At 36.6% G+C, this 17,305-nt stretch overlaps 1 protein-coding gene and 1 long non-coding RNA gene across 3 annotated transcripts; both read left to right on the plus strand.

Moving 5' to 3' along the window:
• The first annotated feature begins 1,204 nt into the window (after nt 1-1,204).
• LOC125261439 lies at nt 1,205-4,194 on the plus strand. Its single transcript, XM_048179987.1, has 6 exons — nt 1,205-1,861; nt 2,259-2,420; nt 3,163-3,354; nt 3,531-3,625; nt 3,808-3,858; nt 4,102-4,194. The coding sequence occupies exons 1-6, from the start codon at nt 1,633-1,635 to the stop codon at nt 4,192-4,194; spliced, it is 822 nt and encodes a 273-aa protein (XP_048035944.1). The 5' UTR covers nt 1,205-1,632.
• On the plus strand, nt 4,194-14,570 carry LOC125261452. Of its 2 annotated transcripts, none has more exons than XR_007183299.1 (5): nt 4,194-4,461; nt 4,556-4,693; nt 4,876-4,981; nt 5,069-5,194; nt 5,370-14,570. It is a non-coding gene; the product is annotated as an uncharacterized LOC125261452 (long non-coding RNA). The 2 variants fall into 2 exon arrangements; XR_007183298.1 differs by having other exon boundaries at nt 5,069-5,178; nt 5,370-7,007.
• The last annotated feature ends 2,735 nt before the right edge of the window (nt 14,571-17,305 follow it).

Genomic DNA, 17,305 nt, shown 5'->3' on the forward strand with positions numbered 1-17,305 from the left:
ATTATCAGGAAATTTTAATTAGAAAGTGAATTAATTCTTAAGAAACAGATTCAGTATGTGGCTCATGAGAGATCTGCCCCTGAATGGACGTGTTCTGCTCTCAAAAGCAGAAGGATCTGAAGGTCTGTTTATATATGGATGTCAGCAGATGCTCCAAACAATGTTGTCAGGAAATTAGACAAGATTCTTCAGGATTTTATTTGGAGGAAGAAAATAGACTATTTACTGAAAGATATTCTAAACAATAATAGAGAATTTGGTGGCCTTCAAGTTTTACATTTTACAGATCCTAATAATGTGTTTAAGATAAAATAGATAATTGGATTTATTAAAAATAAAGATAGTGCATGGAATGTTTTCATATTTAAGTCTTTGGGTGGCATTCATTTTCTTTTAAAATGTATTTTTTCAGTCAAAAAAATCCCAGTTAAACTGGCAAACTTTCATAAGCAGGCACTGCTGGCTTGGCAATTAATCTATAAAAATAACTTTTCACCGCATCAATACTTCTTATGGAATAATAAAGACATCTTGTACAAAAGAAGTCAATCTTTAATCAGAAATGGGATGTTGGATGGAATTCTTACTGTTAGTCAGTCGCTTAATGAACAAGGTTTACTTTTAACATATTCTGAATTTATCAATAGATTTATGATTCTTGTGAGGCCAAAAGAATATGCTGTTATCTTTGATGCAATCCCTGACAGAGTTGTTACGAAATCCTGGATTCTATCCTATAAATGTTGATCGTCAAACCAGTTTTTGCAGTGATACAATATTTATGGGAGATATTAATATAGTAATAGATAAATGCAGTAACAAATATATATATATATAATATATATATATAAAAAACTATTTGCCTTGTTCAACAGTGTTTTGATCTACTAAATATGAAAATATTAACTGGAAAAGAGTATGGTAATAACAAATGCACTTTTTTTTTTTTTTTAATTAATAATAAAATTAGAGAAGTGCCCTATAAAATTGTACACAGAATTTACCCTGTCAAGGAGTTGCTTGAACATTTCCATTTGAATATTGAAAACTGATGCGAATTTTGTGGCAATGCCAAAGAATCAGTGACTCATCTTTTTTTAATTGTATATATTAAAAAAAAATGTGTTGGTTGGATGTAATTTATTAATTTAATTTATTAATTTATTTATTATCGTGTATACAAATAGATCTGTATGATGTGGTCTTTTTTTATTTATTTTTTATTCCAAATGCACCATGTGCTTCTTTATACAACTTTTTATTTTACTTGGAAAATATCACATTCATAGTTAGCACTTAATATTTCTGTATATGGCCAAATCATTCACAAAATCATACATTAAGGAATGTTTACGCTCAGGCTCGAAGCGTCTAAGCCAATAAGATTTGCTGAATTATCAACCAATGAAATTGTGCCCCGCCCCTTCGTCCAGAACGCTTGGAATCGTGAATCGTGGAACGCGTTATTGTGACGTCACAGTGCGCGCAGCCGCTTCATAAATCGAGTCAGTCGAAACTCTTTGTCAGAGTTTAAAGCTGCTCTTTGGTCTCTTGCGATCGATCTGTAGTACTGAGTGTTACAAGTCTACCGCTAGAACCAACAGGCAAATACAGTGTTCACAGCTCGTTGAGATGGAGCATCTGGCGACTGTTACATTGGACACTATGTTTGCCAACTTTCCACTGGAGCTGGAAAGCTGCAGCAGCTTGGACTCATTCGAGGACGCTCAAGTTGAGCCGCTGAGTGGCGCTGTGAAGCCGGCTGACAGAAAGGCCTGCAGTAGCAGCTGCCAACAGCTCCCGACAGAGGCGCCTCGACCACCGGCTGTCCCTACAGTCGCCTGGGAGGACGATTCAACAGGTGGCTGATAACGTTAATAAGTCAAACTGCAGGAGACAATTACTTTGTGACTTCTATGTAACAGCATCAGCACTGTGTTTTTAACTTTTCAAGTGTTCTTGGAAATTTGCTGAGCACAGAAACAATGCAAAACCTGCTAATTATTCACATGAACTCGCTGCATTAGGACAGTTTTACTAGTGAATCATGTAGCTGTAATCTGTGCTGATAAAAACAATGTTTCTAATCAACATTCATTCATATACTGTATATTGCGTATTTTTAAAAAATATATTTTTTGTATGTTGTTATTTCCTGTTTACTTATTCTATTTTTATTTGTCTTGTCACTGTCATTCTGTCTCTCATGTGTAAACATACCTGGCAATAAAGCTCTTTCTCACTCTGATTGTTTGCAGAAAAGCACACACAAGGGAGGAAGTCTAAGAAAGAATCCATCCAAACCCAGGAAGAAACCCAAGTGTGTGCTTTTGTGCCTGAGGATCCATCGCAGGAGCTTCCACACACATCCGGCGTGGATCCGACGGGCACAGATCCGCGGGAGTCTGAGCCAACAGACAGTGAGTCTCCAGATATTACCACTCTGATTCATGTCTATGTCAGCCTGATGTTTCCTGGGTTTAGTTTTCATTTTTCCTCGTCTTCTGCTGGTTCCTCACCTGAAAGACCACCAAAAGATCTGTAAGGTCATTTTTTTAGCGTGTGGAAAAAGCGCCAATTACTAAAAACTAAACTAGCCAATCAGATTTCTCTTTACCAATCCCACACCCATACACACAAACACATTTGACTTCACAACACACAAACGCACACCTTTATTTATTCTCATTCCCTCTTGCTTTCTTAGTATGTCATGAGTGCACACAGATTAATAACCAATTTGGGGAAAAAACTGGCATTAGGTTAGTGCCCTTTATGGTACACACAATTAGGATAATTACGGTGTGACTTCAATGTGAAACAGCATCAGCACTGAGTTTGTACTCTTTCTAGTGTTGTTGGAAATTGGCCCAGAAACTCTCATGAACTCGCAACATAAAGCAGCTCTACATTAGGACAGTTTTACTAGTGAATCATTCAGCTGTAATCTGTGCTGATAAAAACAGATGTTTCTAATCAATATTAATACATGTACTATCTATTTTTGTCTATTGTGTATTTTTTTTAAAAATATATTTTTTGTATGTTGTTATTTCTTATTTACTTATTCTATTTTTATTATTTGTCTTGTCACTGTCATTCTGTCTCTCATGTGTAAACATACCTGGCAATAAAGCTCTTTCTCACTCTGATTGTTTGCAGAAAAGCGCACAAAATGGAGGAAATTCCTTGCTGGCCTCCGGAGAGCGTGGAAGTCGATAAAAGGATCCTTCCAAACCCAGGAAGAAACCCAAGTGTGTGCTTCTGTGCCTGAGGATCCATCGCAGGAGCTTCCACACACATCCAGAGTGGATCCGACAGGCACAGATCCGCAGGAGTCTGAGCCAACAGACCGTGAGTCTCCAGATATTACCACTCTGATTCATGTCTATGTCAGCCTGATGTTTCTGGGTTTAGTTTTCATTTTTCCTCGTCTTCTGCTGATCTGCACAGGTGTATTTCGTCACAAGCAGATGCTGCTGGAGTTCATTCTCATGCTGTATATTAACATGTTGTTGTGCATTTTTCAGGATCCTTTGAATCTCTTTATGATGTGGTAAAGAAACTGAAGTCGAGACGTGGTGTCAGTTATCATCTAGGATTTCGAAACTCCGATGACAAACGAGTATGTTGCCCTTTCTGTAGACACATATATATTCATATATTCTGTATATTTCTGTCTTTACTCTTTCAGTCCTGATGTAAAACATCAGTGTTTACAGTTTTGATCAAAAAGGTACAGACTGTTAGATTAGATGTACACAATCAAAAATAAATCAGTTTACAAAAATGTTCTTCATTTTTCAGGTATTGATCAAATTTATTAAGAAGAACCGGCCTGAGAAACTAGTGGAATTGGTAAGTTGAAAAGACTTTATTCTTCATAAAATGTTTTATTAAATTCTAATTTGGTAATTGATTAAAGTTTGTATGTGGACAGAGTAAGATATAATTGAAATAGCCTAGAAACATCAGTTGTAAAGTACATTGCTTTCATCTTCGGCAGCCCTAGAGTGGAAAATGAAGTGTACCGGGCCTTTAGTTAGGAGATTTGAGATGGGTAAGGAGTTAACTAAGCTTTTGTCAATCTCTTTTCTTTAGCCTGGGTATTCCAACCCTTTAAGTAAAGAGGCAGCTGCAATGTTGATGGTGCAAAAGCCTCCAACTAGCGAGCATCTCGTACAACTTATATGATCACTTTGTCATGGAAGATCAAGACATCTTGATTATGGAGTATCCACGTTCCTACATCAGCCTGTTTGATTATGTCCAACGAAACAGCAGTAACCTGACCGAAACCGAGGTGAAACTCATCATTCAGGGGCTCATTGTTGCTCTTCATCACTGCATGAGTCGTGGTGTTTATCGTCGGCACGCATATGAAAAACATCCTTGTCCACACAAAAACCCTGCATGTAAAGCTGATGGACTTTGGAGGCGCACTGCTCGTCGAAGAAAGACGTGAGTCAACTTTTTAAGCACAGTTCACTGATGACTTATTTACTACAGTTCACTGATGGTGTTTTACTGAACACTGAGCATGTGTTGCTTACAGGAGAAGATGAACCTCTATTAATCAGTGCAATCAGAAAATATGCTGAATGGGCAACAACTGAGGACTTACGCATACTGCTGGATCTGATGGTCCCGAGAATAACTCGTTGCTTTTGGATAAGACCACGCGTGTCCAAAGGTGAGACCAATAACTAGTGTGAAAAACATATAAAGCCCTGACATGAGTGACAGTGAAATTATCAGTGGGCATCCAGAGAAAGTCATAGTAACAAATGCAGTGTATTTCATGGTAACATTACCTTACATGAACTACATGTCTCAATCAAACATAATCAGATCTCTTATAAAAAACGTTTACAGAATGCCTGGATCTTCTTGAGCACCTTCATGATGTAAAGTCACGGATGACGTTACAGGCTATGTTGAAGCATGACTGGTTTAAAAGAAAAACTGAAGCATAAGAAAAGTAAGTTAATTTTATTTTTTTTGACAGATTAAGGCCGCCTTGACACCTCTTGACCATAATTAATATCATGCTCTCATTATTTGCCAGGTTCCCCTGCATTGGCAGCTCAGGGCCTATAGTTCAGCTGTATGGGTCATCAGCCGGGGACGGTTCACGCTTTAACCCTGGAGCGTGGATAAGACCACGTGTGTCCAAAGGTGAGACCAACAACAGGTACAAAATGGAAATGACATTGCTTGAAAAACATATAAAGCTCTGACATGAGTGACAGTAAAATTGTTTGTGTCAAACCTTGATGAGTGTAAAGAGATGGAGAGATGTTTTTTTGATAGATTCAGGCCTTCTTGCCACCTCTTGACCTTAATATCATGCTCTCATTATTTGGCAGGTTCCCCTGCATTGGCAGCTCAGGGCCTATAGCTCAGCTGCGGGGTCATCAGACTGGGACCCCGGGGACGGTTTACGGCTTTAACCCCGGGACGTTCCCCTTCCACCCCTGCATGATGACACTCATGGCAACTGTCCTCTACTTGTGAACTGTTTGTGTGCCACCAACCCTCTCAGAACATTATCGCGTCCCACTGATAGCGGCCTTGTGCGAGCCCCACCTTGCAGCCTGACAGGATGTGCTGGAGGCTTACATTTGGACTCCGTTCTTCCAGGCCAGACCACCATGTTTCAGACAAGCGTCGTGGCAAGCCCAGCCATTTTCCTGAATTACTGTGGACAGTGGATTTCACACAACTTCAGTGTCACACAGTTTAACGCCACACCTTGTACTTGCCTGGAAGCTGGCTTTAATCAATCCTTCCTTAGTGAAAAAATAGCACAATTTATTCAAATGTAATTTAGTGTAACTAAATGTATTTGTGGCACACTGTAAATTGTTATACTTAAAGTCTGTTCAAGTGGATCAGCTCATTTTGTACTAAATGCATTTTAGTTGTCCAAAAGCAGTGCTGAAGTTCAGGTTGTATTAATTGTAAACTTGAAGTGTGCTAATGGCTTCATTATTGTGTGATTCTAATACAATAAAGTGATCTTTAAAAATAATGGCACAGCTTAGGAATTTGCCTTTTACTGGTATTTTACAGACACCCCCTAGTATACCAGTAAAGCTCACTTATCTAGAGATCAGAGAGACATTGGGAACAGATATATGTACACCCATGGATTCAAACCCGGGTCTGTAAATGTTAGAAAGTCATGCAAATATTTCCATTTTGCTGCTAAACTTCACAGTGAACAAGCGCAATAGAAGTGCAATAATTCTAAAATATACATTTCGCTAAAATACGAGGCGTCTAATCGACGGTAATCCATCCATATCAGCTGTGCCAACACGCATAAACTAGAGCGGGATTGCATGACACTTGTACGTACAATCAATCATTTCTCCTCTCAAACTCACTAGAGCATGTCCAAAGCAACAGGCCGGAGTTATGAAATATTCGGTGTCTGAGATTTCCGGTGACACTGGGCGGAGCTTACATGAATATTCACGAGGCTACAACTGTTTTGATTTTATTTTAGTTCGTTTGAGGAGATAACTTGTATAAATGTATCTGTGGTTGCATAACAAAAGTTTCAGTTGTGATTGTGTCATTCCCTATTGCTTTCTCAGATCGCCTGCATAACTTTAACCAGGCATTATTATTTTTAAAACACATTGAGAGTTAGATTTATGTTCTGTTTATATTTTTGACATGCATTAATTAATGTAAACCTTCTTTATCCTTTTCTGCAAAACACACAATGCTCTCTATATGAACAGAAACATGATGAGACAGTGATATTAGCTTCCCTGCAGCACTTTCACAAGGTTTTATTTTAATGCGCTTTCCACAACAATTAAAATGTTAAAATTGAATTACAAGTGGTTAAATTGATCAGCTACAAAACTAAAAGTTACTAATGCAGGTTTTATTTAAAAATATTTATATGGAGAAGACAATTGGCAAAAGTGTGAGGAATATTATTGATATGTGGAGAATCAGACATATATACATACTACTGTGATTGTTCTGTCATTTCATAATTGCTTGCTCAGTTGGTAAATATTTTTAAAGAGACTTTATTAAATCCTAAAGTTAAGTGTTACTTTTTTCATATTATAAGGAAACATTCTGAATCTTTTTTCCCACAAAAGGATGCATTTCATTGACAAAAAAAAAAAAAAAAATGTAATGTGGAAAAAACATGAAGCACTGTGAATCAGGATTCAGTTTAACAGTGTTGATATGAAACTATATGGAACTAAATGATCAAACCTGCAGTATATTCACAATGAAATGTATTAGTTCTATTCTACAAGCTTTCCATAACAATTAAAATTTTATTTATGTTAAATTAGCTGCTAAAATAATAGACCATGTAGTAATTTGCATATCTGTAATATATCAAAGATGAAAGTAAATAATGAGAGTAGTTTCATTTTGAATAAAAAAAGAGCAACTGATTCTGTGTTGAAATTTTATTCACAAATGAGGAGAAGTCACGACATATAATATGACATATATAATTAGCAAAAACACTTGTATTTAAACACACATTAACACACTTTACACAGGGTCTTTGGTTTGGTCTGCTCTTGTGATCCCAGTGATTCCAGCCTTTGATACTGACACATTCAATCTGAAATATATAATAAAATGACATTACAACAAACATGTATTATTAAAATACTTTTGTCTGGTGTACAGGGATATTTATTGGCAAAAGTCATATTTGGGAATTAAAGAATATTGGCTATAGATATTATATTAGTTATCACATGCGTAATTCACAGTGGCCTATTTGGTTTGTCATTAAACTATATTTAAAGTACATTAACATGTTTTCTTGCATGTGTGCAATTTTTGAAACATATTAAATATAGAAATTCAAGTCTACCCAGATTAGAAGTGCTTCTGCAAACTAGGAAAGTTCACTGCTGCCTTCACCACAGGAGTTTACAATTAATATTATTATGCTACCATACATTTCGGCAAACTTTTAAAACTATATGCTTAAAAGACTGAAGGTAATACAGAAACAACAAAAATAGGCTACTTAAAACGCTATTGGCTCGTTTAGCGAATCCTAACGACACCTCTGGCGAATCATTGGCTGTGTTCATATCAAACATAGCTAACACATGACACGACATAACATAACACAAAATAGCTTATATATAAAATATTGTGCATCAGTAACAGTTAGAATATAAGCTTGACATCGTTTAACACTGAAACATAGGATTATTACCTTTAATGTAAGCCGAAGAGTGTGCGCTAACATTTTCAGTGGCGCTTTAACTCAAAACAGGAAACTCATGAATATTCATGTAAGCTCCGCCCAGTGTCACCGAAAATCTCAGACACCGAATATTTCATTACACTGGGTTATTGTCAGACCGCCCGCTCCCGCCTATTGCACTCTAAAGTTACCGACCGCAATCCGCCTTTCATTCAAAATTCATTGTGGGACTGTCTCGTAATGGCTGAAATTCTGCACCAAGGCTGAATTTCTGGCAAGAGACTTCAGATACAGTACTTGGGACCACTTAGGCCTATATAAAAGCATCCAAAAAGCAGCATGTCATGGGACCTTTAACTCGTCAGATCTGAACTCAAGACTGAAGATAGAAAGTTTCTGTAATAGAGCCAGACCAGAGCAAAGCATGCTGGGAACTGCCCAGTTTCGGTTCATGCAACACAAATGATGAAGTGAACTTCAGTTTGACGTGTTTAAGTGGATTTACTCCATTAAATCAGGACAGAATGTGCAGTAATTGTGTGCTTTAACTCATTTTAATGAAGTTCATTTAACAAGCAGCAGAAATCATGTTTACAGTCACTTCCCAAAAGATATTTCTATCTGAGAGCTTTATTTTGAGTGTAATAATTGCCACAGCTTCTGGAAGCCCTTCTCCTTCATATATGCTTCCCTGGGTGCTTCTCAATACTCCAATGGATGCTTCCTCATTTTTTAGGTTTTTAGCTCCATCCTCCAGCCTGTGACCTGGAAAATGATCAAAGAAAGTCTCGGAGGCCATTTTAATTCTATAAATGCACCGCAAGAAGGTGAGGAACCAGGAAGCCCGAGGAGCTTTGAGCGAGGATGCGCAGATGCATAGACATCTAATACTATTAGTTTCTGTTATGCTAATTATGAATTGTTAATAGATTAATACTAGTCCCCAGATCCCTCAAGATTCGAGCACAGCTGATGACGCTTTAAACTGATGCTCAAGGGATCAAGAATATTCCAATGTACCCGTCCTCGTTTTCTTTTCTTGCATCCTCTCGTTGCATCTATGGGGTGAAGCTGAGGCGCAAGGAAAGAGATAAATAAGAAAAGAAAAGCACACTGTCTCGTCTTCTCTACAAACACACTGTTTTTAAAGAATGATGATGTGACTGTACGTCAGGTGACCTGTAAATGCGGAAAAAACGTTTCCATTGCAGTTTTGCGAAATATTCCTTTTTCGAATTGCCTGAAAAACCACCTCGTGAATGTAAACACTTTTTTGCAATGTTTTGAAGGGTACATATAAATAAATGCATATTGTAAGACAATGAAAGTGTTTTTTGATCTTGCATGCCTGTAAACATGTTGTTAAGGACTCAAACAAAAATAGGAACCTTTCAAATCCCATAATAGGGGAACTTTAAATTAATGATTAATCTACATTTTGTAATGATGAACAAGAAATACTGACATTTTATTAATAAAATATGTCATGATTAAACCCAAAAACACAACATATACTGTACATCTATTCAATATATATAAAACAGAGTTTAAAAAGCTTAAATTATATAATAACATCTAGTCCTGCTGGTAAGTTGATAACTAAGTTTGGATGGTTTGAGCCCAAGATTGAACTATAAACTACACACAAGTTTACTTATTTTGTCTTTCAGCTCCTAGTTGTGTTAATCGAGTCAAATATGTGTTATTTGTGACGTTTAGATGAAGAGTGTGTTAATTGGCCTGCTTGTGAACTCTGAACTTTATTTTCATGTCTATTTCATTTAAGACTTCTCAAGCAACATTGATGCACTGTATTCTGATCAGCCTTTTGGTGCTGTTTGTCCCACGTATGTGTTTGATTCGGTTTTGTCATGTTCTGTGTTTAAAATAATATTAGTTGACTGTTGGCTATTAGCCCACATGCTCTATCGTCTCACATGTGCTCTCCTGTGTAACTGCGCCATTTTAACCCATTTGTGCCCAAGTTTTTCTGAATGGTTTCATGCATATATTCCTGTTAAATAGTGTCCTATGTGAACATGTTCTGCATTTATTTTCCCCAGGTTTTTGTTTTTTTTCTTAAAAAACCTATTTGTATGTGTGGCAACTATATGTAGCGGTGTAACAACATATCCCTGCTACATCTAAAAACTGAGGTATATCACTGATGTATTTTGAGTTTGCACGCTTCACCTGTGGTGTGTGTGTGATTGTAAATGTCTCAGAGTTTTGTTCATTCTGTGCCCATCATACGTTATTTCTGCCACTTTTCATTAAAACATGACGTTTTATTTCTCATTTCTTTTCGTTTCGCATTGTCTCTAATATTGAGGTATTTAGTCCACAAACATGACAGTATTCTTACCGCGACTGAGGCCCTGTCCCAAATGGCACCCTAAACATTCACGGCCTTTCTACGACTCCGCACTTTCGTGACGTAACGTTGCTTTGAGTGTCAGGAAGAAGTCTGCTGCGGAGCTCGCACCAGTGCAGGCTCAGCAAAAGTGCGCATCGAGGGCGCATAACGGCCGCAAAGGGTGCGCTCGCAAACACCCTTCTGAAGCCTAAAATTGAAAAATGGGACACTGTACGGTCTAGTGGACTTAACGGACATGCGCACGCAGAAGCCACTGTAAGTCCACAAGACCGAAAGTGCATAGAAGTGTGCCATTTGGGACAGGGCCTGATTTGGCTCAGACCCGCTCACACGTGCTCAATCGTTCTCTTTCTATGAAACCTGTAAACCAGTTCTAACTCTATAGCGACAATAACTCTATAGCGGTTGACCAGAGCACTGCAATTATTTCTCATTTAAACTACAATCCAATGGATTTTCCCCGATTTTCCCACACATGATTTCTGTCCTCTGCACGGCAATTATTCTTTCTGCGCGGCTGCGGCATCAGAAGTGCGTGGTCGTGCACGTGCGCAGCTTAGAGGGAACATTGATAATAACTGTGTAATATGTTTGTATTATTATTATATTATTCGTGTCATTTTTTGTAATATTATTTTTAACAAGTCATCTACGTAATAATTATATTACATCATATTAGTGTGTCACAGTGTTTGTGTACTTAGCACGAGAATTTATTTATTCAAATTTTATTATAGTATTATTATATACTGTACCATTACTATTATTGTGTGAAATTAATATTAAATTACTTTTACAGAACATAGTATGTTGTAACAATCATTATGTTGGTTTATGTTATGTCTTTATTATTATCTTATTTAAGAACATTTTATTAAGTGGAAAAATACATTGTCATGCATGGTTGTGTTTCTAATGTAATACACAGCTTAAACATAGTTTAATAGGCTTTAATTAGTCAACCACAATTATTTCAGGTTATTAAGATTTTATTTGCACAAAAGATGTCGTCTTACTTTTTATTTGTCGTCTATCGTCAAAAAAGTCCCCACTGTTGCTTGACCCTTGATATTCAACAATGTTTTTGATCTGCACTGACATCGTTGTATTGTATGCTAATTGAACTGAGCTGGATGATGACATCGCTGTTTTCTCTAGTGCTGATAAATTAACTAAATTATTAACTATTAATTTTTACAACCAAATTTAACAATACTGAAGATGAATACTGACACTATTTTCTTTCAGAGCTGCTGTGCAGCCAAAACTATACACCAGTTATCACTGTAAAGCTGCTTTGACACAATCTGCATTGTAAAAAGAGCTGTATAAATAAAGGTGACTAGACTTGTTTCAGCAGTTGGTCAAAAGTGACGCTATAATGCTTTAGTTTTTATACACATAGTGAGAAAAACAAATGTAACCGTGGCAAGTGAAGAAAACACCATGAGATGGAGATGAGGAAGAAACCGGGGGTAATTGTGCTGCGTTCAGTCACTAACATTATCTTCTCTGTAACCCAGATGATGCCGGCAGTGGCAGGAACAGTGAAGAGTGCTGAGGTGCGTTCATCCATTAAACAATCCCTTGCTGAAGAAGAAGCAGTTCATCCTCCATGAGGTCGACTGTGGAGGACTGGAGCTTCATCACTGTCAACATATCTTGAGAGGATCAGAGGGGCAGGACAAAGATCCTGCAGTAAAGAGAAATGAATTCTGGTTTATGTTATGTTAAATAGTCAGAAATTAATCATGTGATAAATCTTAAACTCAATCAGTTTTGTATTAAATGGAAACTTTTCTAGCTGGACAGTGTGTATTGTATTGTATTGTATTGATACAGTATACTGTTTCACAGTTTGTTGTTTAGAATGACATTTTATAATTAAATCCAACATTACTCTTGACAAATCATGCATTATTTGAAAGTCCAAAGACTCAAGTTTTGATGTTTGATAACTATTTGCTTATTATCTGAAGCGACATATGTAACCCATGTTAAATGTGGAGCCTAAAGAAAATAAATAATAAAATTGTATAATCTACTAATTACACTTTTAATTAAAAAGTTTAAACGTTCTATTAATATGCATCGTAAATTAATTGTGTATAAATAAAAATAATTCGTATTATAATTAAGCGCAGAACACGTCATGTATTACACGAACACGTCGTGTATGACGTAAGCAGATGCCTCACGGAAATGCGCGAGACTCGCTGAACACGAGACGAAAGAGCGATACTAAGGGATTAAAAAGGTTTATGTTGTTATAATTAATTTAATATGGGTATGAGTAACTTTATAATACTTTATGTTTTATGATGATGAATGGTTTTAGAGTGATGATTGCTGATTTAAGCGTGGATGATAGCGGATTGTGATCCTCTGAATCTGAAGCGGGTGTTTATCAAACTGAAACTCGGGAATCGGTGAGTTTATTGATCGAGTTGAGAAAATCTCTGGTTGATTTGAGATGGCGGGTCATCCAAAAAAGAAGAAGAATGCTGATTCCTGAACCTGGGAAAAAGACACTTTTGCTGCATCACGAGGATTTCTTTAATTCTTTAACTTTGTTCAATTCTCTTTCGTTCTTTAAACTGGTATTATTTACCCACAATTTGGTTGAATTGTGGGTATATAATATTGTACCGTGTTTGATGGTTTATTTGTTTTGTTTAAAACGGAATAGAAAGTAATAATGCTGAAAGCAAAATAGAATAAGACCCTAAACCCCAAAATTAAAGAGACAGTGAAGCTTAAGAGCTGTCCAAAATACAGCTAAGATAAATAAAAGTCTTACTAAAATCTACATACACAGAAATAGTGTAGATAACTTACATAAGATTTGTTTCTCTTTTTGAAACAATTTAAACAAAAGAAAAGAAGAAAACCAAAGACTGAGAATTATTATTTTGTGTATATATATATATATGAGTATCTTCCTCACATGGTTTTGTGATTCATTTACTGCTAGTATTAATTCTGTTCTCCACTAAGCTAGAAACTGGTCCATTGCTCCAGCTTACTTTGAGGGCCCTTGTTTCTCATACCATTTGTAATTGTTTCATAAAGTCCTAATGGAGCATGGCTGTCACCTGGTGGTGTAACACCTAATCAAATGTCACTCGTATTTAATTCTTACTTTTGCATTAAACTAGGACTGGGTGATATGGCAAAAATCTAATCTCGAGATTTTTTCCCCATATTGATCGATAACGATATATAATCTGTTAATGCTGCCAGTTTTAAAAGTATCCCAACTATGACTGAAGCCACAAAAATTTGAGGGTTCATTAATTACATTTTCAAGTATAGTTTATTAACAAAACAGATTACACATTTGGCCTTAAAAAATGTAAGACAACCACTTACTAAAATAAATTTAAAACTAAAACATGTTGCAAAAGAAGGTAAATGAGAGTAAATGTGCTAAATGTAAACATAAAATTTGTTAAGGCAATTACAGTTTTTTTTTTTTCTTTTCCAGAAAGACAGTTTTTTTTTCTTTTCCAGAAAGATAAGTCTGTCTACATCGTCTAAAGTAGCTTGCTATGTGCTCTGATGTTCATTCAGCATCTGAGCCTCGGCTCTGGATCTCACAGTCTCAACCTTGTCATCTTTGATGTAAAGCATCTTGAAACGAGGATCAACAATGGATGCTATGTTCAGGAGGTCATCAGTGGCTGCATCATCATCATATTTCTCATTCAGATAGCCGATGACAGAAGCTAGTTCTCTCAGGGTTCCCACTCGTCCTGGAAAACCTTGAAAACCTGACAAAATTTCCAGTCCTGGAAAACACATGGAAAATTTATAGTTTATGAAGGCTTGTTTTCTTTTACAGATAAAATGAGCCAAAAAGAGATTTATCTCAGACTGAAAGGTCAAAAATGATTAAATTCCCACGAGAAGGATGCAATACTAGAAATTGCAGTTAAGGCATGACCATTGGACAGCAAAATGCTCATTAAGTCAGACAAAAACAGGTGGAGAAGAAAAGACACGTTAAAGGGTTACTTCAGGATTTAGCATTAAGCTTTGTATTAGTAGAATACCACTAGTATTCGAATTGCCGTGCTTTCCCCCTTCATATCAGCCCGAGATGAGAGATTTATGCATTTTTATTCTGTAAAAAAGCCTCCGATGACGCAAAAATCATCATTTTGCGTCATCGGAGGCTTTTTTGGCCAGAGGCTTAAAACTACAGCCAGTAATAGCAGGTAGTTACACATTTTTTTTCACCACGCCCATACATATGCGCTTTTGAGGTTACTCACGGACATAGATCAAAGATTTTATCAAAAGTGGGTGTCAATTATATTTTTAAGCTTACAGTAATTAACTTTATTTTGTCTGCACTACATTGATGGTTCATCTCGCAAATGTATCGGTCTCTGCAGTCATCTCAACCAATACAGCAACAGGCTTTTGTGGTAACATTAGCATAAATAGATAAATAGACTAACTCAGTTTTACAGAACAGTGGCTTTACTTTGATAACAGTCAACTTATATGCAACTTATATGTAATTGTCTATCTAACGTTACTTTGCTAAGTTTGCAGTTTTACTGCTACCTACAACACTACATATAGGCTACTGTGTTATCAGTCTAGTATCAGCGAGTCTTACCTCTAGGCGAATACGCTTAGTACCAGATGGCCCAGGCTGTTCGTCCTCTGGGAAAGTGAATATCGATGGTATCGCGGTGTCCTTCAGAATGGTTCTCTTCATTGCAAGGATATTTGGTTCGTAGTCCTCGTGCTTGAAATGGAGACTACATATTCTGCGTTTTTTTTAGGTTTTCTATAACGGTGTCATCTCCAAACTTCGGATGTTTGATGGCCCGCAGCCACTGTTTACATCGCTCCAAATCTTTCATCGGAAAATGATGGAAACTTACTTGTCCTTTCCTGGTTTTGGGTGTACATCCAGGTACAAAGCAATTTAGCACCATTTCGCTGTAAATGTATGAACTAACTCACGATTTATAGAATTAATATGTAACAAAGCAAGCCTAGTTGTTTGAATTTTCCTGGTAATGCCGCCTGTAACCGATAGGCGTGGTTTGGGCGTGGCCTCGCAAGGGCAGCAAAACAAGTGCATTCTGGGAGTTGTTGTCTTTCATCCACATTAGTCAAAAATACATTTTCTGCCTTTTCTCAGTCTAGAAAGCTCCAAATTCAAAAATAATTTCACATTTCTACTACATAAATGACCAATTTTAAATACACATTCATCTTTCCAGGGGTGAAGTACCCCTTTAACTGCAAAAGAATTAAGAATTAAGTGTGAAACCATCAGAAACCCTTTAGTCTTCAGCACCACCATTTTCCAGAACTTCAACCTACCTGGGCAACGTTTCCCAAAAGATTGGTTTCAATGGAGCTACGATCAACTTAAGCTTACGATGCTTTTGGGAAACGCTGCCCTGGAGTCTCCAGGAGTGCAAAGTGTCAGGATCTCAGAGACTTAGATTTAGAGCTGCAACTAACGATTCTTTTTTTCGATTAGTCGACTAATCTAACGATTATTTTTATTAATTTTTTTTTTAAATTAATTTAGTGTTCTTTTTTTGATTAGCTAATGAATCCTTTGGATAACTTTACAAAAAATTATAAGTACAACTTCTAATATAATATTTCAACTTTTATTAAATTTTTTCCAAAAAATACTTCAATGTGGTTGAAGTTTTTACAGTATACATCATGTTGAGTATGCTATCGGTAAGTGTAACGGCCATCTGAGGCGTGCAAACAGTGACATCCTTTTTATGAAAGAAATCTTGTACACAGCTTTGATTCCTCCTGAGAAAAAACAAACACATATTCTGCAGAAGTATTTGAAATATTTTAACTAATCATCTTGTAATGAATGTCATTTCAGTTCTACTTTCTGAGTATGAATTATCATATGCAGTAAAAGACAACAATACTCAAGTACTGTAAAAGATTTTGCCACTAACTCAACTGACTGACTTCTCTCCTGTATGATTTCAGTCTCTTCAGATCTTACTGTACATGATTTATGAGCTTCTACAACCTTTGACCTCCTAACTGAACTCCTTTCCACAAACTGATCATAGAAATAAAAACAGTATAAATAAAAATGGTAACACTTTACAATAAGGTCTCATTTATTAACATTAATGTATTAACCAACATCAACTAACAATGAGCAATATATTTGCTACAGTATTTATTAATCTTTGTTAATGTTAGTTAATAAAAATAGTCATTCATTGTTAGAAATCGCATTTGAATGCACGCTCGCGTTTACTTTCACGATCGCGCATACTCTGTGGATAGGGAGTGGCGGCGACCGCTATCCAACTGAATTAAATGTTTTTTATTTAAATACAAAGCAAAACGACAGTGGAGGCGTAATGTAAACGTAGCAGTGGCATATTCTTTCCTAATCATCCTAACACTCTGTCATGGTAATATCACGAGACTACTTTTTGCCTCGATGAGAAATCTCGTCACATTTTAATCTCGCGTCACACCCCTAGTGCTCGTGCATCGCAGTTGTGCTGCCATGGTACGCCATCTCGGTTTTGCAAAGGGAACAAAGGACCATTTTATTTGGCCTCTTGTTTAAAGTTCCCATACTTTTGATAATCGTGGTCTAGGTTTTTGTGATAGAATATAACTTTCTCCATTCCCAGGAGCAGAAGCCGCCATTACGCGAGATGAATGTAAACAATGTGACG

This window comes from Megalobrama amblycephala, unplaced genomic scaffold (genome assembly GCF_018812025.1).
Source record: "Megalobrama amblycephala isolate DHTTF-2021 unplaced genomic scaffold, ASM1881202v1 scaffold415, whole genome shotgun sequence".
In the NCBI taxonomy this organism is placed as follows: domain Eukaryota; kingdom Metazoa; phylum Chordata; class Actinopteri; order Cypriniformes; family Xenocyprididae; genus Megalobrama; species Megalobrama amblycephala.

Coding starts and splice junctions, on each gene's coding strand:
- LOC125261439 (XM_048179987.1), top strand. CDS start 1,633: ATGGAGCATCTGGCGACTGTTACATTGGACACTATGTTTGCCAACTTT. Junction 2,421..3,162: donor GGAGTCTGAGCCAACAGACA/GTGAGTCTCCAG, acceptor GATTGTTTGCAG/AAAAGCGCACAAAATGGAGG. Junction 3,859..4,101: donor CTGAGAAACTAGTGGAATTG/GTAAGTTGAAAA, acceptor TCTTTTCTTTAG/CCTGGGTATTCCAACCCTTT.